Source organism: Coturnix japonica, unplaced genomic scaffold (assembly GCF_054131305.1).
Source record: "Coturnix japonica strain WE unplaced genomic scaffold, WE-NBRP24 Scf116, whole genome shotgun sequence".
In the NCBI taxonomy this organism is placed as follows: Eukaryota; Metazoa; Chordata; class Aves; order Galliformes; family Phasianidae; genus Coturnix; species Coturnix japonica.
Window position 1 is genome coordinate 1 of NW_028189019.1, and position 21697 is coordinate 21697.

The 21697-nt window shown below is 49.4% G+C and overlaps 1 protein-coding gene and 1 long non-coding RNA gene across 2 annotated transcripts; both read right to left on the reverse strand.

The window, feature by feature from the left end:
* Positions 1-2328: 2328 nt before the first annotated feature.
* On the reverse strand, positions 2329-4661 carry HOXC6 (homeobox C6). The gene is given in 7 exon segments (XM_015850337.2): positions 2329-2547; positions 2550-2630; positions 2633-2722; positions 2725-2748; positions 3938-4109; positions 4111-4271; positions 4274-4661. Coding segments are annotated over 7 exon segments (702 nt in total). The 5' UTR covers positions 4338-4661; the 3' UTR covers positions 2329-2437.
* Positions 4662-8470: 3809 nt separating this feature from the next.
* LOC146751185 (uncharacterized) lies at positions 8471-17060 on the reverse strand. Its single transcript, XR_014941807.1, has 2 exons — positions 16959-17060; positions 8471-8547 (listed from the first exon to the last, which is right to left on the reverse strand). It is a non-coding gene; the product is annotated as an uncharacterized LOC146751185 (long non-coding RNA).
* Between the last annotated feature and the right edge of the window lie 4637 nt (positions 17061-21697).

Genomic DNA, 21697 nt, shown 5'->3' on the forward strand with positions numbered 1-21697 from the left:
GGGTTAAGAAGCGAGGGGGGGGGGGCTCAATTGCGAACCCCCACCCCGCCGAGCTGTGGGGTGCACGTTCCATATCCGAGCACGTTGCTCTGTGTTCCGTATCCATCCAATGCCTTAAGAATGCCTGCAGAATGAGCCGGGTGCGTTCCTTCCCTCCGCAGACGCTGAGTTAGAGATGTGCGCTATGGAGAGGTGTCTGTTCTGGCCTCTTCTTTTTTTTACCTCCTTTTTATTTTCTAAGGGGGAGGTGGGTAGAAATTCCGATTGCTTTACACCCAAAACACCCCCCCCCGCTCCATTCTCACGTCTCTCCCTTCGCCTTCTGCTCTTCGTTTCTTCTCTTTTCGTTCTAAAGGGAGGTTTTTTTTCCTGCTGTTGTTTTCCTCTTTCAAACACCGCCTGCACATTCCAGCTTGGAGACGAGCAAAAGATGGGCTGCAATAAAGAAAACCCCAAATCCTCCGGGGGGGGTTTTATTTGATATTATTTCTTCTTTTTTTTTCCTTTCTTCCCTTTATTTTTGTGCTTATTTCCTTGCTTGCCAGTGGTCGCTGCGCACCGAATCCTGAGCGTTTCATACAATAAAACACACGATCATAATAAAAGGGAGACAACAAGCGAATACTTGAAGGGGACTGAACGGCTCCGGGGCAGTGTTACCATGGTTGGGTGCGAATTGCCGAGTAAATAAGGAGAGAGCTGACAAAAGAAGGGAGAAAAAAAGGAAAAGCGGGGTTGTTTTTATTCTCTCTTTTAAGGTTTCTCATTGCGTTATCCGCGTCCCATCCGCTGCCGTTCGTCTCGTTGCGTTTCCGCTTCTCCTAAGGATGAGTTGGAGGAGAAAAGTGGCCGTGTGTGTGTCCCCCCCCTCCCCACCTCCCTGGGAAAGGTTGATGGGGTCGAGATGGGGGTTTAAATGGGGGGGGGGGGGGATGTTGGGCTTGTGGGGGGGGGGGAGCTGAGAGGAACGATCGGAACGAGAGGAGGAAAAAATAAAGGGATCCGCAAACCTTTGACCCGGCATCGGGCGAGGAGGTTGCAATAAGAAATATATACTGTTTTGAACTTTGGAAATCCATTTTAATCACGAAGCGAGAGGTGAGGCATGGATTCCCGATGCCACCGAACAATACAGTAACAAGACGAAGTCAAGGAGACAAAGCAAAATGTATTTCCAACCTCTCCCCCCCTCCCCATCCTCAAATCACCACCGCTCCTCTCCTATGGGGTTTGGGGGCTTTTTATCCCCTCATTTCTTTATCTTTCGGCTGATTTCGGAACGGGAGAGGTGAGGAGGGAGGGAAGAAGAGGGGCTGAATATTAGGGACAACACACAGGAGGAGATCAGTGAACTTTCTCGCAGGCTGTTAACCGACAGGAAAGGTTCCAACTGACGCTCAGAGGCCATTCTATAAACTTGAAAAATAAGATTCGGTTTTTATTAAATACTCAGCATAGTCCTCTGGACATGACCTTTATACATGAGGGTGTAACAACGAGATTCCCCTTTTTCTTTCTTTTTTTTTCTTTTTTTAATTATTTTTTCCCCTCTTTTTCTCCCCTTTTCTACCGCTATAGAACTCCATTCACTTTTATACCGTGGAACATTACAGTGCTAAACATAAATATAAATACAGGAACCACGAACACAGTTAAAAATATTCACACAGAAACTGTCACAGTTTGTAGTATGCAGTGATGAGCCCAGGTAGCTGCTTAAATACAAGGAGGGGTCTCTGGGTATTTACGTGGGGGGGGGGGGGGGGGATAAGAGGGGGTGGGTTGAGATTCTCACCAAGGGAGGAAAAATGGGTGTTAATGGGGGGGTTGGGGGGGGACTGAGTGGGCTGAGCCCATCTCCCAGCGCAGCGCCTGGGGCCGAGCCTCTGCGAGCCAATTTTGGTGGAGGGGTGTGTGTGTGTGTGTGTGGAGTGGGGTTGGGGGGGGGGTCAGGGTGTGTGTGTTTTAGGTGTGTGGGGGGGGAGAAGTGTGCGGCTTCAACAGTCTTCATCCGAGTGAGATAAATAGGCGATGTGTGTGCAGGGGAGGGGGGGGATAGGGAAGTTGGGAGGGGGGAGAGTAGGAGAGTGTGTGTATGGGGGGGGGGGGAGGGGGGCGAAGTGTGGCAGCAGCGCGGAGGAGGGGGTGTCCACATCTCCACGTTTGGGGTGTCCACATCCTCCACGTTTCACAGGGGTATTTTTTTAACGCCTATCCTCCAATCCCCCCCCCAGACCACCCCCCCCGACCCTCACCCCCCCTTTTCTTCTTTATAATAATAATAATAATAACATTGTGCAGCGATAAATACGGGGTGTGGGGTGGGGAGTGGGGTGGGGGGGGGGGGAGAGGGAAGGCGGGGGTTGTTTTTATCTTTAAAGGGGAGGAAAAGGGGGGTCGGAATGGGGGGTGGGTTGGGGGGGAGCGCTGCCACTTTTCACTCCTTCTGTTTCTCCTCTTCTGTCTCTTCTCGCTTCTCTTCCTTGGCCAAACTATCGGCGGCTGCGGCCGCGGTTCCACCAGCGGCCCCGGAGAGGGTAGAGCTAAGTTGCTTTCTTTTTTCCATTTCATCCTTCGGTTTTGAAACCAAATCTTGATCTGCCGTTCCGTCAGACACAGAGCGTTGGCGATTCGATCCGCCTCCGTCTCGTCAGGTAGCGGTTGAAATGAAATTCCTTCTCCAGCTCCAACGTTTGGTAACGGGAATAAATCTGACGGCCCGTCGGCGGTCGGCCCCGTAACCCACGCCTGGGGGAACCGAGACAAAACACACTAAAAATCGTGAGCTCGGGGGGCAGCGCCCGACCCCCCCCTCCCCCCGCACCCCCCGTGGACGGATCCCCCCTCACACCCACCCTCCCCCCGCATGCTCGATTTTAGCCCAGATTTTTATTTATTTCTCCTATTATTTTGCCATCTTGCCCTCTGTTTCTCCCTCTTTATTTTCTCTATTTTTCCTTCTTTATTTTCTCTATTTTCCCTTCTTTATTTTCTCTATTTTCCCTCTTTAATTCCTCTATTTTTCCCCTTGAAATTCTCATTCCCCTTATCCCATTTCCCTTTAATTTTCCCCATTTCTCCTTAATTTTCCCCTTTACCCCCCTTAATTTTCCCTCTTTTTTTCCTCCTAATTTTCTCCTTTACATCCCATTTTTTCTCTTCTATCCCTCTCTTTCTCTCCCTCCCTCATTCCTTCCCTCCTTCTATTCCCTATTTTCTCTTTATTTTTCCCTTCTATCTCTTCATTTTTCTGCTCACTCCTTATTTTCCTCTATCCTCCCCTCTATTTCCTCATTTCCTCTCCCTTTCTATTTTCCTTCCTCCCCTCCATTTTTCTCTATTTTCCCTCGTGTCTATTTTTTCCATCTCCCCTCTCTTCCTCCTCTTCCTTCCCCCTTTTTCCATCCCCTCTTTCATCTCTTTCTCCTTCACCTCCTTCTTTCTCCATCTCCCCCCTCTCCCCTCTCCTCCCCCCTCCCTTTCCCTCTCATCCCCCCTTTCTCCCCCTCTTTTTCTCTCCCTGTCCCTCTCTCTCTCCCCCACCCCCCAACCATTTTCCTCCCTTTCCCACCCAATTTGAGGGGAGAGGGGAGGGCGTTGAGCCCCCTCGTCCTGCTTGCAGCACAGCCACACTTCCAGCCCCCGTCATTAAAACTTATTTCCCCCCAGTAATATTTTGTGCTTAACTCCCGAGCAGAGCTCGCTGCACTTTATTATAGATATTTTACACTCTCGAAGTCTTTTAATTAGAAAGAGCATAACAAGCCATATTTGCTTGCAACAACTTAACAAATAAAAGGCCTGTAGCTGCAACTGTGAAGGAGCTATATTATTGTTTTTATGGGGCCATAAAAAGTCGCTCAGCCTGTTCTGCTAGGGAGAAGGTCGTAAAGATGGTTCAGTTTATTTAATTTATATCTCCGAGCTGTAAACTTACCACTGTGGGAGTTCATACGCTGCATCCATGGGTATATTTGAATGCTAGTTTTTTGTTCTTGCGAAGTGTTCCTGTTTTGGTCACTGGTAAAATCCTGTGCGATTGATGTCTGTGTATTATGTCCCATAGAATTTTGCCTGCAGCTAGAAAGCATGTCTTTTTCTTGGTAAAAAAGCATTAGATCCATAGTCATAAGGTCCTCGGCTGGAGCTAAACACAACATTATCTTGCGGTGAATAAAAAGGAGAAGAATAAATCCGGTTTTGAGCAACGGCTGCTCCATAAGTAGAAAAATGCCTGACAGGGTCATAGGCAGTTGAATTGAGGGCTACGTTGGAAGCACCTCTTGGCCACTGGTTAGATGGCAGGATAAAGATGGGTTTGTGAAATAGGAATTCATAGCGTCCTCTATACCTGGCTGTGTGATTTCTTTAATATTTATTTCTGTCTCCAGTTTGTAGTCTGAACTAGATTGTTATAGGGAAGGCTCTGCTCCAGGACCAGACAAAATGACAAAGTCAGCTGACCGGGGGGAGCCATGGGGGAGGCGGGTGTCAAAAAGGAAAAATTGCTTTTGCTTCTGTTGATTCCCTAGTTGAAACTAAGTGTGCATTGAAAGTAAGTCCTGCACCCCCAAAATGACCCCCCCTTCGGCTCCGGTGGTTTATTTTGTTGGGGGGGGTGTGTGAAAAAGGGGGGAGGGGGTGTGGAGAAGGAACGGAGCCCCAAGCGGCGCAGTGTTCATGCTGGATGAGAAGGGGGGGAGGATGGGGAGGGGGGGCACTGCAGCCCAGTGGGGGGTTGGCACGGATTTCCCAACCCAACTTTTCTCCCTCCTCCCCCCCCCCCCTTTTCCCATTTTCCCGTTGGAGACGCTGAGGTTTAGACGCACTGGTGTGGTTTTTCGCCTTTATTTCCCCCCCCATTCCCCACCCCCCCACCCCCTCAACCCCTTCGGTTCTTTTTTTATCCCCCCCCCCCCCCTTTTTTTTTTTTTATTTAAAGAAATGTTTGCTTAATATCTCGTAATAAAACAGCTCAGAATTCACGGCCATAAATCTCAGATGTCCGCAGAATATAAGCCATAAATTATCGGGACTTTTTGTATTATTATTTATCCCCCCCACACACCTCCACCAACCCCCCCACCCCTCAACCTCCTCATTCTGTTACAGCCTTGGTCAACATCACGGAACCAAAACGTTTTGTGTTTCTGATGAGAAAATATTACATAAAGAGAAAAGCTGAGGGGGAGTGAGGGTGGGAGGGGGTTTAGGGTTGGAGGGGGTGGGGGGGAAACATGGCGGACTTCTGACTGATAACGTCTTTCAGAGCGTTCCTAAAGTGTGTCTCTGGGAGGGGGAAAAGGGGGGGGGGAAGAGATAAAAGGGAGGACAGACAGACAGAGCACGAACACGCAGCACTGCGAGCTCACGTCAGCCCGAAGTTCGCATCCCCTGGTTTGCAGTTTGACGTTTCCCCTCTTTGCACTTCTCCTTCCTCGTCCTCGGTGTTGGAAGGATAAATCTAAAGGTTGTTTTTTTTCCAGCAGTAAAAAAATAATAATAAAGGCGAAGTGGGGGCAAACAGGAACGCGGTGTTGTGGGGGCTGAGGACGGGACCTCGTGGTTCGTGGCCGCAGCCATTGGGGGCTGCGGGTATTTGTAGCTGATGGGGAAAGTTGGATGGCAAATATTGGGTGAGACGAGAAGAGGGGATTCAGTTCCTTCTCCTTTGGGCTGGTTGAGCCCAGGAGTGACGGGAATGAATCTCATCTGATTTCATCTGATTTTTTCGTCGCAATTATCTCGAGCCATCAGTGGCCCCTGAGATGTGGAACTACCTGCAAGCTCTGCTCACAGCGCGGGGCTCTCTCAATCCTGCTTGCTTTCCTATTTTACAAACCCCCACGAAGGAAGGGGGAAGCTCGGCCTCCCAAACCTTCGGGGGATCCAAGGCTTTTGAATTCAGACGGGTGTTGGGTTGGGAGAGCCCCCTCTGGGCGCACACTCCAGTTCGAAGCTGAGAGCGTTTGTTTGCTCACCATCAATGCACTTCGTTCCTTTTTAGCGATGTATTTCGAAAAGATTGAGCTGACAAAGAAGGGCCCGGGGGGCTGGAAGGGGGAAGGGGGGGGGCTGTATATTTTTCCCCCCAGCTATAACAGGAACCCGGATGCCAACGGATTTATCGCTTTTTCCTCTGTGTAACAAAGCAAAAGTAATCAATGGTAGCAATAAAACCATAAACGAGACTACAACCGAAAAAAAAAAAAAGAAAAAATAAAAGGAAAAGGAAGGGGAAAAAAGCTCGTTTATTCATCTTCTATAACGTGAAGGATCCTCCTGAGTGTCACCAAGGGAAAAAAATAAGTTTGGGACCCAACAGGAGGAGAGAACTGAGTGTGTGTGAGCCGCGATCTTTAGTGATGGACTTTATTGGGGTGTGCAGTGACTTCACCTCAACGCTGCCCAACTTGGACACATCTCAGACTGAAAGACGTGGGGGAGGTGTCCAGGAGTCCACCCCCTTCCTTCCCCCCTTCTCTCCCCCCCCTCAATAAAAAAGCCAAACAAAAAAACCTACAACGAACTTCAGTTTTGCTTTCGTTCCCCTCTTCTTCCTCCCTCTTCGCCCAACAACTTTGGCGGAGCCTGAGAGGGGATTTAGGGAAAAAAGGGGGGGAAAAAAAGCACAGAAATGAGATTTCAGAGGGTTTCTGTTGAGCGCTGCCCCTTTGTTGGATGGGGGGGGGTCTCAGCTCTGCAGCCCCCGGCCCTGGGATGGGTTACTTGGGAAACCCCGCGAGCTGCTTCTAGTTATTACGTTGGTATCGCTGCCATTGAGTTCCAACCCAGGGATGGAGGGAGGGATGGGGGTCTTGTCCTGCGTCTGCATTGGAAGTGACTCAGCTCCGTGGGTCTGAAAACCGTGGGGCACCCATGGGAAGGGCAACGAGAGCGGTACCCACTCCTCCAAAGTTGAGAGGGGAGAGCGGTGCTGCACTGTCTCCTTTTGGGTTCTTTATCGTGATTTTATCACTCTGTTTTTGCTTTGCTTTACCCCCACCCCCACCCCCAACCCCATCTTCCCTTTTATTTTATATACATATATATTCTTTTTTTTTTGTCTAGTGCTCGGGGGGCTGTTGTATCCCAGACCTGTGTGATAAACGTGTGACTGGGAGTCGAGAAAGTTAAGTGTTTATGACTTCTCTAAACAGAGGGCAAGTCTTAAAGTCCGCTCGATTTATAGTGAACACAAACCAGCTGCCGCACAGAAACTGCACACAGAACCCGCTCCCACGCTCAAAATCGGCCAGAAAAGAGACACAGGGAGAGGGGGGAGGTTGGAGGGGGGGGAGAGGGGAGAAAACACACACAGACACACACACAAAGAATCATCATAATACTAAAAAAGAGCTCATCCACCCCAAAAATGCTCCAGCGAACACAACGCCTCATCCACCCTAAAAGGGCGCTTTACCCACTGCAGTCCCTCCATATATATATATATACAATAAATCTATACATCCCATATATATAATATCCCCCCCCCCTCCTTATCGATATTTTCAATCAGTTTGAGGATTTCTTGAAAGCTTTTCGTCCAAATACACCATGACAAAAATAATAATAATAATAATAATAATAGCATTTATCCCCCCTTTTCCCAAATACACCCTCCCCCCCCCCCACAACGAGGACACGCACAGGGAATATGTGGGGCTCTTTCTGGTTAAATTGGTCTGCAAACAATTATGTAAACTCATCAGCAGAAGCAAGAACAGATGTTTTATTAAAAGTGCTACACAGCAGTGGAAATATGTACACTGACTTCGAGTAGCTCTCAAATAGGACTTGCTCTTTGTTCCCCGAAAAGCCCCCATAGAAACCCCCAATAACATTCAAACTCATATGCCATATATCCCCCCCCACACAGACACACATTCAACCTCTCCAAGCACTTTTTGGCCCCCAACTCCTTTTCTCCCCACTCTGATGTTCATAGAGAGAGGGAAGAGAGAAAAGATGAGGTATGTGTGGGGGGGGTGAGGAACTCAAAATACATGTCGGGAGATTCCCCCCCCCTCTTCCTGAACTATAATTAGCGAATTGATGAACTGATTTAGGAAAAGGGGGGGGGGGCTGGGGGGGGGAAAAGGCTTAAAAAAATCCAAAGGAAAAAAAACGCCATCCCAACACATGTGTTTTCTATCCTCCTTGTAATTACTGAAAGGAAACAAATCCAAATCGGTGCCCCCCCCCCCCTTTAACAGCTCCCCCCCCCACCCCCGAGGCGCTGCTGCTGTCAGCCGCTGTTTGCGGGCGCTGGGGATGGCTGGGATTTGTTGTTTGTTGCGGCCACGTGACCGCTTGGGGCTGAGCCCGGCCTGCGTCCCCCCCCCCCATAACATACACCGCCCTCCCCCCTCGGCGGGGCCGTACACACAGATGGGGTCACCCCCCCCCTCATTGTGACCCCCCCCTCCTCCCGCATTACTGAATCCCCCCCAAAAATAAATAAATAGAATGGTTAAAGCTGAGGTTTATTTCTTCATTATTTGGAGCTTTGTTTTTCCGCACAAAAGCCTCTTTTGGGTAACAGACCTGTGGGGAAATGGGGGGGGGGGTCACACACCATCAGAACAGAGGGGCGATGCCCCCCCCCCCTTTATGCTGTACCCACACCTACAGCAATGCAATACACACCGACCCCTGCCCGTACTTCAGCGCTCGAAGCTCTCGGAGGTAAACACAGCGATGCCATTAAAAGCCTTTTTATTTAAACCGATTTCACTTGTGTACGTTATCTCTGCTTTAAACCCCCCCCTCCTTCTCCCCCCCCCCTCCCCCCCCGGCCCCCCCCCCCCCTTTCCTTTTTTTATTATTTAACTTGACATTTATGGCACACGTGAGCCCCCAATTATTTATTTGGGGGCTTTGGCTGGGAATTTATTCCTTGCTCTTTTACAACGGGGCTTCCCTGCCCTGATGTTACTTTTGCTGTAAAATAACGCTACGAAAATGATAATAAAGAGAGATTTTAAAGGGAGGGGGGTGTAGAAATGAAAAGGGTGGGGTGAGGAGGGGGGAGGGTGAAGGGGGGTAAAAAAGGGGGGGGTGAAGAGGGGAGAAAAATGAAGAGGGAGAAAAAGGGGAAAGGAAATAGAAAAGAAATAAGGAAGGAAAATTAAAGGAAAATTAAAAGAGAAAAAAAAGAAAAGGGGAAATAAAGAAGAAAAATCTTAATAATAATAATAATAATTTAAAAAAGGAGATAAAAGGGAAAATTAAAAGGGAGAAAAAGGAACAAATAAAAAAAGGATAAATGTTAAATAAAGGAAAAATCGTAATTAAAAAAAAAGGAAAAATAAAAAATAGGAAAAAGCGAAGAGAATTAAAAATTAAAAAGAAATGAAAAAAAAAAAAAAAAGAGAGAAAATGAAGGGAAAATAAAGGAAGGAAGAATCCAAACTCGGAAAGGAAAAAGGCATCACGATCACAACCCCGAAGTGCCGGCGGGTTCTGCGCCACCGGCTGCCTCTCCCCGAAATGGTTCGCATTGTTTTTGGAGCCGTCTCTTCCCTCCTTCACTCCCCCCCCTTCCATCCCATAATTACAGCCTCGGAGCAGTCCGGGCGGCTCCTAATTAAAAATATAAACGTCGTCATCTAAAGAGGAAGAAATCTCCCCTTCGGCCCCGAATGGAGTTCGAAGCTCCGGAGGCGGCTCGAAGTTTTGTTTTGCTTTTGGAAAGGGAATAAGGAGGGGTGGGGGGGGGGGTCGGCGGGGGGTGTAGGGGGGGGATGTTGTGTGTGTTGAGGGTTTATTTGCCAATTAACGCGTCTCCAGCACGAGGAAGTGCAGAGCCGTCATTAACGAGATGAACACACACACACACACCCCCTTAAATAAAACCTCTCTGAGAAGAGCTTAAAAAGTGAAATAAAAGCAAAGTAAAACGCAGAACGCGGCACCGTTTCCTCGCTTTATCTATATATATATATAATAAAATTTCGCCCTATGGCAAAATAAAGACACTAGAGGGAGGGAGGGGTGGCTGTGTGGGGGGGTTGGAACTGCTTGGCTTTTCTTCCTATTGATTTTTGCTGCGGGGCGGTGGGAAATGGCCTTCAACGTTTGTTTGTTGTTGAGCTGCTCCGCTTCTCGGAATGGGGTTTGGGGGAGAAGAGAAACGGGAGAGGCCGGGATGAACCGGGGGATAAAGGGGGGGATATAGGGGGGGGGGTTAAATGGGGTGAGGGGGGGGGTACGTGCCCTATGGATAGAGATGTGTGTTCTATGCGTGAGTGTGGTTGCACGTCTAATAACGGCGCTAATAAAGCGCTGATGGGGATTTTTCTCTTTAGATTTGCAGGGAAAGGGTGAGGGGGGTGAAGGGGTGGTTGTAAAGGGGGGGGTGGGGGTGTAAAAAAGGGTAAGAAAAGAAGAAGAAAAAGGACTGAATTCTGGAAATTGTTCAAAACACGTGTCTGCCCAACAGGAAGCGGGGGAGGTGTGCGGGGACGAGAAATTAATGCGTCCCTCCTCCTGACATGGATTCCCTCTTTCCTCGCAGCACTTTCTGGCACTTTCTTTTTCTTTCTTTTTAAGGTTTCATTTCTGTTTTCTCCTCTTCGATGATTGATTTCGTCTCTTTTTGCTCTCCTCTTTTTGCTTTTTTCCTCGCCTTTTCTCTCTCTCCTTCCTCAGATTTATGGGCGCACACCCCTTCCTCCCCCCTTCAACCCAAAGGACTCACGAATGCACCCGGATGGGTCTCCCACCCCCCCAAAATAAAACAGAGGAACAACTAGACAAGAAACAACATCAGAAGGTCTAAAAATGAAAGAAACAAATAAAAGAAGGGGGGGAAAGGGGATAAAAGCCCCCAACTTTTGTAGGGAGAGAAGAAAATCGCGGAGCTGTTGTTTCCAGGGCAGTGTTTGGAGGATGCGAGACATTCCTGGGGGCTCCTGTGCTAAAAGTGAGGCGGGTGCAGGGAGGAGGGTGTGATATTATTGCTGTTATTAGCTCTATTATTATCATGATGATGATGATGATGATGATGATTTCCCTTTCGCTCATAGAAGTGAAAACGTCCCTTTTTATTCCGTCCCGATCTTGTGGCTCTCGCAACTCTTTGGCCGCACGTTGCGATGTTTGGATAGGATCAAATAATCAGATTTGGGCTTTTTTTTTCTGTTAAATTTAAGGGATAGGAAAGGGGGGGAGGAGGGGGAGGGGGTGGGGTGGGGGTTCTTTGTGTGACGTTGCCTAAAATCCCACTGGTAAACAAGAGGGGAAATACAAAGGGACAGCGGCACTCATGACGTCACGGCCACCACTTTATGGCGTAATATAGGAAAAGAAGAGGTTTTGCTCAATTCGGGTTGAGTTGAGAGGGTTATAAAGGAGAACGACGTTCCTGAGCACCAGCAAGGATAACTCGGAGTGAGAAAAATGGTCGTCATTAACTAAAGGCAGTTTTGCACTTCATTCCTCGCAGATACGGAGGGAGAAATTGAATCGTAGGTCGCGAGGAAGGGGGGAAAAATACAGAGCGATCATTCAGGAAACAATAATCGTTTGGTTTAATGATGGTTTGCTGGGGTTTTTTTTGTTGGTGTTTTTTAAGAGGCGATCACTTAGGGAGAATTAAACGATATATTTGGAGGCGGCCCCATTGGATTTATACGTTCACATCGTCTTTAATCGAGCAACAATTTCATGTTTGAGAATTTGCTTAAATACACGCATATTTTCGGGGGGGGGGAGCAGTTCCTGGGTTGACATTCCTTATCTGGTTTTATGTGTTGGTGTAGATTGGAGTGATTTAAAACAGGGTGATGTGGAACGAGGGGCGGTTAGGAGGAAAAAGGGAAAGAAGAAAGAGATGGAGAAAGGAAGGGTGAAAAAAGGAAAGGAGGATAAAAGGGGGTGGGGGGGTGGAAAAAGAAGGGGGGAGAAAAGAGGTGAAAAGGAAAAGGGAGAAAAGGAGAGAAGGGAAATAAGGAAAGAAAAGGAAAAGGGGGAAAGAAAGAAAGAATGAAAAAGAGGAAAAAAGGGGAAAAAAGAAGAAAAGATAAAGAGAAGGAAGGGGGGGAAAGGGTTTAAAAAAGGGAGAAAATGGGGAAAAATAAAGGAAGGAATAAATTAATAAAAAGGAAGAAAAGAAGGGGAAAAAAAGTGAAAGAAAAACGCTGATTTTACACAAAGTGCACCGACACAAAGTGCACCGGCGGGGTCTGAAGCGGCTTTGAGAAACTTTGGGCAGTTTGGAACGGTTCGGAAGAAGGTTTATGGGCGGGGGGGGCCACAGCCCCAGTGTTAAAGTATGGGAAGATCTGTGCGAAGTAGGGGGGGATTTTCCCTCTCCCCGTCCCACTCTCAGCCGCCCCCACACACCTCTGTGACCCCCCCACCCCCCCTTCCATACAGACCCCCCCTCCCTGAGCCCTTTAAGACACGGGTAAGAGTTGTTGGGGGGTTTGGTTGTGGTGGGGGGGGGGGAAGGAAAGGCACCAAATTGCGGACGTGCGAGTTTCTGTCACTTGGTGGCAGTATACAAAACAAGTAAACAAAAACGTGCGGGAATTTAAACGCTCCGAGAAGGGAGGGGGGAAGAGAGGGGGGCGAAATAAGGGGGGTCCTACCTGTGAGACAGCGTGTCCCCCCCCCCAATACACGCAACCCCCCACCCACCCCATCCCCAGCACGGAGCTCGGCGGGAGGATGATTTTAGGGTTGCTTTTTATTTACATTATTTTCCTCTCCTTCTTTCCGCATTGCTCTGTTCTCTCCCTCCACCCCCCCTCCTCAATTCCTCCCCCCCTTCCCACTCCCTTTCCCCCCCCCTCCCCACCCTTAGCCCTTTTTTTTTCCCCCTCCCTTGCCCTTCCTCCCCGCCCCCCATTGAAGCGGTGTCCCTTTAGTCTGGGGACAAAGCCTTTTACAGCAAGGTGTGTCCCCATGCGACAAAGGCAGCGGGAGCAGCGTGTCCTCTGCAGACTGCGTCCAGACACCGCAATTTCGGGGACTTCTTTTATTGTGTTTGTGTCTGGGGAGGAGGGGGAGGGAGACTGGGCCGCTTTTCGCCTCCATTCCCCCTCCTCCCCGCCTCCCCCTTCCCTTCCGAGCTCCCTTTTCCCCTCACACCCCCGCCTGGAGGTCAAACCGCTTTGCTACCAAAAAAACTTCGGGGTTCCCTACCCCGATTTCTTCCCTTTTCACCCCCTAAATCCGACCCAAATCTTTCGCTTTCCCGGCGAACACAAATCCGAAAGGAAAAGGCCCCTTTTCATTTCTATTCCCCCCTCTCTTTATGTATTTATTTACCCCTGACCTCAACACAAACACTGACAATTCCAACTATTTCTTCCCCCTTCCCCCCACCCCTTTTACCCCCGCTTTAGTTTTCCTCCCCCTGCGCACTGCGGGGATCGCAGCCTTGCGAACAACACTCACAAACCCTCCAAATCCCCACACAGAAAAACACTCCTAATCCCCGATGTTCCGCAGCAGCTCTTCCCAAAGTCTAATTTCCCTCTATGACTAATTATTTTTATCGCCCTGCCACTCGCTGCTTTTTCTTCCCCCCTCCCTTCCCAAGCTCAAGCTTTGCGCCTTTCCCTCTCCAAATCCTTTCGCTGCGGCCGGAAACACGGCCAGAAATAAGAAGAAGAATAGGAATAAACTGACAATCGTGACATTTATTGGTGCAAAAATAAACCCCCCTCCCAGCCCCATAAGAACTGCGGCCCCACTGAAAATGGATCCGCTCACGGCCGAGTCCCGCACCGCACCTAACGCGGCGCAGCGGCCGTAGATCATCTATTCTTTCTGGTGGGTTTGTTTGATTCGTTCCCCGGACCCGAATTCCTTCACACAAGACAAGTTGGGAAATCGCCTTCCTATCATCGCTTCTTTGTAGTTCCAAGTTGGTTTTGTTGATGGTTGTGGTGGTTTTATTTGGGGGGGGGGGCTTTCTGTTTTTTTGCCGGCTTTGACAACGCGGATTTGGCACAACGCGATCGCGCTGCGTTGGATCGAGCGCTGCTTTAACCCCGAGATTGAGCCCAGAGCACCGCACACTTCTCCCAACACACCCCAAACCTTCACCCCCCTCTCGGCCCTATTTACACCCCTACGAGTGAACAGCCCCCCCTCGGCCCCTATTTGTAAATAGGCCCCTATTTGTAAACAGCCCCGCGTTCAAGACTTGGGCATCAAACGGCGCCGTAAACACATTCGGCGGCGTTTGGAACAGAGCGGTTTCCCATGTTCAATTTCTGTCCGATCCTCCTCTTTTATTATTACTTCTTTCCAACCCCCCCCCCCCCGGCTCCATCTGTCGAGGAGCGTTTCTTTCTGTTATACCCCCCCAAGTCCGTATCAATAACACGTGGCATCCCTCCCGAGCGCTGCTGCTATCGATATACGGCGCAATTTATTTCCTCGGCTTCAGTTCGGGGATAAAGAGGAGAGGGGGGAAATAAAACCCACACACACAAAAAACCCAATTCGGAGCACATAAATCATCGCTATTTTCCATCTCCTCGCCCTGAAACGTTTCTCGGCGCTGCTCCACTCCGAACGATGACAACAACGTCAGTGAATAAACCGAAAATGAGAGCTTTAAAAACCGGGTTTGGGGTCGGTTCCAGGCCTCGGGGAAACGGGGAGCGAACGGGGGCCGGGAAGGAGGTGGAGGAAGGGGGGGGGGGCAGACGGGATCGGTCTGAAAACAATAAAAGATCCTATTTCTGTAATCATGTGGTTCCAATAAACACTCATTGTTTGCTCATAAAATGTCTTTACGACTCGAGTTGGAGGCGCAGCCTTCACACAACGCCGGGTGGTGCTGGTTGTATCTCTTTCTTTTTTTTCCCCCTTCCTTCCCAACAAACAAAACGACGACAAAACCGTCTCTTTCCTCTCTATTTTCTACCCTTTTATTTCTCCTCCCAGCCCCAAACCGCCTGTTTATGCATTAAAGAAACCGAGAAATAACAAGAATAATGATCGTAAAGAAGGGAAACGCGCTTCGGCTCCGCACAGCTGCGCTTGAAGCCCACCCGTCCGAGCGCAGCTCCGCTTTCGCTCCCGATAATTCCCAACCCCAAAAGGCCGACGCAGAGATTTCCCCTATTAAGCCAAAAGGCAGAAAATAGAGAGCGGCACCGCCAAACTTCCTCAACCCGCCTTTACGCTTTAATTATTGTTCGGATTTCATTCTCTGTCCCCCCCCCCAACCAGCTTCCCCCCCCAAAAAAAAACCCAACACCTTTGACGGATCGCACCGCGGCTAGAAACCACCCGAGAACTTCAGCCTCTTTCGCTATTGAACCCATACAAATTAAAACCATGGAGGCCATTTTTGGGCGAAAGAAAGAGCAAAATACACGCACATATATATATATACATTAACAAAGAATTTAAAGTAATTCGTTTGTTTTAAAGCCCGACAAGGCAAACAGGCAGCAAAGCGAGACCCATCGCGAAGCTTTTTCCTCCCTCCCGGCTGTTTCAGCGCTGTTACACCCCAAAATCGCACCCAAAAAGGAGGAAAAGGCAGAAAATCGCCTCCCCTCCCCCACCCCAATGCGAGCCGGGCTCTATCGTTTATTTGTGTCCTTGTATCAGTGCGAGTCCGGCTGTCCGGCCCTATATCTATATAGGGGCTCCCGCAGCCCATAGCGCAGCCCTGCAGCAAATCTCACAGCTTTGATTTTCATTATTATCATTAATAATAATTGCTATTATTATTATTTATTTATTCATGTGTTTTTTTTTGGAACAGAAGGGGAATGTCTCGAGGAAGAAAAGGAGCTGCAACCTCGAGAGGAAATGAAGTCACCGAGTTATATATCTCCTTGCACGGCAGCGGTGTATACACGGAGATAGATAAGATTAGATGATGGATGGGTAGGTGGGGAGGAAGGCGGATGGAGAGGTAGGTGGGGAGGTTAGCAGGGGAAGGGTCACCCCTTAAATCTCACGCGTTAAACCTGAATTAAAATTGCTGCAGGGGGAGAGAAAAAAAGAGGGGATGGGGGGGAATAAGGGGGAGAGAGAAGGGTGGGGGGGGTCGAGAGAGAAGGGAGGGGGGGGGAGAGAAGGGAGGGGGGAGAGAAGGGGGGGGGAGGGACTTCCACGCAAATAAAACCTAAAAGGCATCACCGCATTAACCACTTGCAGGAAAAGCAGAGCCCCCCCCACCCCAAAAAGCGATGCTTCACATCAACATAGAACACAGAGCGACCGCGGAATGGGGGGTGACCCCCAACAAACCCCCCCCCCTCCACCCACGGAGAGCTCCGAGCACCCAAACCGCTGCGTTACAACGACCCGATGGTCCCAATAAAAAGAGGGGAAAGCTTTTGGGATGCAAAGTGTTACTCGTTTAATCGGCTCGCTTCGTAATTACGAACGCTTCGCAAATTAATTAACGCGGAGCAAAGCAGGACGAGGCCGCCGGCCCGAGCTGTTTGGTGGTGGGGGGGGGTGCTGCGACAAGGTGGGGGGGTTATGGGCGTGCAAGGCCGGACCTCGTACACGCAATTAGCAGCGCGGCTCATTAAATATGGCTCTAACCCAGCCTTGGCCGACCCACCCGTGCTGCGCCGGGCCATCCCCCTCCGCGCATGCGCTCCCCCCTTTATTATTATTTCATACATCTCTTTTTTTTTAAGGAAAAGTTGTGCGGCTACATCCGACCCCCACACAGATTCCCCCCACCCCCCCCCCTCCATCCCAGCGCGACCCCCAACCCCGACCCCCCCCAACAACCCCCCCCAACCCCCCGCACCCCCGACCACCTCCCGCACCCCGACGTGACATCAGCGTCCTCGGACCCCCTTTCTTCCCCCGACCGAAGGCGCATCTCTGCCGCCCCGCCGCAGCTCCAAGCTACACCCCTCGCCTTCCCCTCTTCTCGCACCGCGATGCATCATTATCCCGAACACCCGCGCTATGGATCATTAGTTACACATTTTAACCAATAAGGGAACACTTACCAGAGGCTCCCGTCTCTCCCCCTTTCTCTTTTTCTCTCCCTCTCTCTCTTTTTTTTTTTTTTTTTCTGCCTTTCTGTTTTCCACTGACGCCGCAGCTTCAGCTCCGAGCAAGAAAAAAACAATAATAATAATAATAAAAAAGGAAAAAAAAAATCCAAACAGTTCTTCTGCTTGGGGAAAAGGATGGGGGGAGATTGAGGAGGAATCTCGCTCTTTCTCTCTCTCTCTTTTCTTTAAGGGGGGGGAAGGAGGAGGAGGAGGGGGGGGCTTGGTTAAAAAAAAAAGGTATTTACAACTGCTGGTGCCCCTCATCACCGCATCCTGAGAAGGAAATGCGCCGCGTTTTGCCCCTGGGGGTGGGGAATAGGAGGCGGCAACCAGACGCAGCAGTAAACTCATTAATGCCAAAATGCCCAAAGCAACCGAGAATTCCAGCCCCGAGGAGAGAGGATGAGGAGAGGGAAAAGGGGAGGGGGGGGGGATGGATGAGGGGGGGCTGAGGGAGTTTTGCTGTTGTTTGGGGTTTTTTTTCCCCTCTCCTCCAAGAAAGAAAAAATCATCAGCAGCACGCTAATAATTAAAAGGAGGGGAGGGTGGGGGGGGGGGGGGGTAAGGGTGGGGGGGGGAGAAGGGGGGGATACCATCCTACCCCTGGCACTGCTTGGACTGTTAAAGGAAAAGACTCCTGCGAAAGAGTCATAAGAGAAACCACAATAAAAAGTTCACGTTCATGGATGGAGTCCACATGACTTCCTGTGGCCAATCCAACTTGTGATTCAGTCGTAAACTTTTATTGCTCAGCTGTAAATTTTCTGCAAACAACCAGGAATGCGTTGCATTTTTTTTTGTGTGACGAGTGCAAATGCTCTCGTCTGTCGCCATGTTTATACAATTCCTTTTATTTCTTAATAAATATTAGACATTATTTTTTCCTTCCTTCCCCCCCTTCTCTCCCCTTTCCCCCCTTTATTTCCCCTTTTATTTTCCCCTTTTATTTCCCTTTTTTTTCCCCCTTTTTTCCCCCTTTTTCTCCCCCCCCCCCCTCCTTTATTCTCTTTTAAGCCACCAACACCATCGTGGAAGGATTTTTTTTAATCATTAATTGTATTAATTTTTGATGATTTTCTCGCTTTAATTAGCGGCTCATTAAGCCGCTCGCTTAAATCCTCAGCCTTTGGAACTGAGGAGATTCGGCCCTCAGCGCTGAGCGTTATTCCTCTCCGTGTTGGTAATTAATAAAGCGGGGGGGGGGAGGGAGGGTAATAATAGGGGAAAAACACGAGGAAAAAGAGCAGAGGAGCTAAGAAAGGGGCAAGAGCGGTTTGCAAACGACATTAATTAAGAGATGAGGATGCTCTGACGATGCAGGCGAGGAGTTAGAGCTGTGAAAACACCGTTTTCGAAGGGAAAAAATAAAGAGGAAACGCCAATTGGGGACCGCCGCAGCGGTGCCCCCGCGGGAGCATCACCGCTCCTTCACCCACAGCTGAGTCCGTTGGGGACGACGCATCCACGGGCAAACACGGGCTCTGCCCACCCCCCCCCACCCCACATCCATCCTTCACCCCCCCCCCACCCTCGTTGCCCCCCCCCACTCCACAGAGCCGCCCCCAAATCCCACCCAGAACTTCAGCCCGAGATGCGGTATTGACCCCGAAACTCTTCCCAGCTCTTTTCTACCATTCCTATCGCCCCCACACCACGGACCCCTTTTTCCAACCCCCCCCCCCCCCGGTTTATCATTCGCCTTTGGCATTTCCTCCGTTGCCTTTTCCCATCTCCCCTATGCGATTCTCTCCCCCCCCCCCCCCCCCCAACCCTCCCCTCCGCCCTTTGTTGTATCGGGGCCGCGACGCTTCAGAAAGGCTCAATTCGGGGGCCGTTCGCTTTTAGGGTTTCTTTCTTTTTAATTTTTTTAAATTAATTTCTATATAATTTCTTTCAGCGAAATATAGATTCGGGAGGGGGGGAAAGAGGCGGGTGGGTGGGTGGGTGGAACGGCATCTCCTCGCTGTTCCAAGGCCTGCGTTGTATGTATGCACGACGAGAACCAAACTCGTGTCCATAAGAGCGCACAGCTCCAAAGCCGCGATGCTTTTTTGCTCACAATTACCCCTACAGGGACTGAAATAACCCCCCCGCCGCCCCCCCTGATGCTAAACGTTACCCCCCCCCCCACACACACACAGTGGGCTGAGCATTAGAACATAAGGAAGACTTCACGTTTTGCCGCAACATCTTCCCCCTCTCACCCCCCCCCCTCCCCAAAGACACCCAAAGGCGCACGTTTCTTCAGGTATTTCTCATTTCTGAGCCTTTATTTATCATTAAATATAATAAAGGGGTTGGGGGGAGTCTCCCTCTTTCTGCCAACTATTTATTTTTCTCCTCCTCCCCCCCCCCCTTCGGGCTGATGCGTGTCTGTCTGCCCAAACAACACAAAGGTCGCAATACAACCGGATGGAAGGGAAATTACTTTATTCACTTTACGAACCGCCAATAAATTTTATAACAGGTAGTTAAAAGTTACGAGGGGGGAAACTACGACCACAACAGCTTCCAGAACACAATGGAGACCCCATTTTCCAGCGGGCAGACAAGATAATAAATTCCATAATGGGAACAGGAGATTTTATCCTCCTAGGCTGAGTGTAACCTGTACGCACATTCGCTCCGGCGGCATTGCGGGCGGTTGTTTCTCTCCCGTCTATAAAACAGCTTCAATTCTCCCGTTTTTTTGGGTCCCCTCTCCCCCTCCCTTTTTTTTAAGGGGGGTCCTCTATCCCCTTTTTGTGTCCTATCTCCTTTTTGGTCCCCTTTTCCTTTGGGTCCCCTCATCCCTTTTCCTTTGGTTCCCTTCTCCCTTTTCCTTTGGTTCCCTTCTCCCTTTTCCTTTGGTTCCCTTCTCCCTTTTCCTTTGGTTCCCTTCTCCCTTTTTCCTTTGGCTCCCCTCACCCTTTTTGGATCCCCTCTCCCTCTTTCTTGATCCCTTTACCCTTCGATTCGAGGTCCGATATTTACGTGCTTATTTTCGGCACTGAGGATAAAAGAGCCTCGGGATTGTGGGGGGGTCTTGGGGGTAAAAAACTACGTCTAGAAATGGGGCAGAAGTGCCTTTTCTTCCCGGTCTGTCTCGCAAAGTTTATCCCCCTCCCTTTTCCACCCCCTCCGCCTCCATCCGCGCAACGACAAGAGAAAAAGAAATTTAATGCCCGAGAAATTCGTTTGTCTCTACAAAATCATCTGTGCCCATTTTCGAGTATAAAACCTAAACGAATTTTTTCGCCTAATGGATGCATTATCGCGCGGCGGCGGCTGTGATTAGAATAATAAATTAAGGCAAAATAATCAATCCGCTCAAACTCAGCTTTTCGAGGAATTATACATATAGATATCTATAATTTATTTTTTTCTTCCCTTTTTCTTTTTGGCTTTCGCAAATCACAAATGGAGATCCGAAGGAAATTTGATTGGCTAATAAAAAGCGCGGAATAGGACGATATTTCTTACTTCAGGCGGGTGGATGAGTCTAATTTCGGTAATACCGAAGCTATGATCATTTCTGAATAAGGCACTTTGCGAAGAGCGAATCTTCTTTCAAATTACTTCGCCCCATAAAACGGCCCCTTCCCTTTTTTTTTCTGCGCTTGAAATGATGGAGCGATTATAGGAATAACTGAATGTCATCTGAAGACGCGACTCTGTTGTGTCGACTACAGCACATAAACATCCCCCCCCCCTTTTAACCCCCCCACCCAAAACGAAGTACGTCGGCTGCGGTCCCGATCGTTTAAGTGCGGACCCTTCGGAGAGATAAATGTCATCGGCGAGCGTTCGTTCCGATGGAACGGCTCCGATTTGGCGGATCTCAATGTGATGGATGGAGTGCGGCTGCAGCTCCTTCTTCTTCTTCTTTTAATTATTATTTTTATTTGGGTTTTAAACACTTTGATAAGTTCCCCCCCCCCCCTCCCCATCTCCATTCCCCTCCCCCTTTTCCTTTCGTTGGGAGCAGCGCGGATATATTCGATGCCAACACTTAACCTCACTTTCTAAATACATATACACGCATATAACACAGATATATATATATATATATATATATATTATATATATATATATATATATATATATATAATTTATTATCACCCATCGTATGATTGAGGGGAAAAATCCGGACTGTAAATGCAGGATAAATCTCCCAAGTGATAGAAAACCCTCTCAGAATGAAGCACTTCACCACCGCGTACTTTACGCCCCCGCTAAGGAAAAGTCCAGAATAAACCTGAGTGCGGTTTTTACGCCTTTCTTGGGAGATAAACGCACGTTAACGAGGCTCTGTTTGCCCACCCCCCCTCCCCGTCTCTGCTCACACTCGATCCTACGGCGTTGCACACTCATCCTACGCTATTGCACACCCACGCGAGTGGGATCCGACCCCACTGATGCGGCTCTCGCTGCGTTTCCCCCCTATTCACCACCCGCCCCATTCGCACAGGCATTGGGTGTGGGGGGGGGGGGGATCTATGCAGCGTCCCATTGAAATAAGGGGGGAAAAGGGGAGAAAAGCGGGTTCTGTGGCACCCACTCGTGTCCCCTTTCCCCCGAGTGTCCCCCAGCTCCGCTCTATCTCCCATGGCAGAGCTCAGCAATTCCAAGCACGGCGGCATTTCAATCCTTTAAGCTCGGTGGGGTTTGGGTTTAAGAATGTCTGAACCCACAGACGATCCTCCAGACAG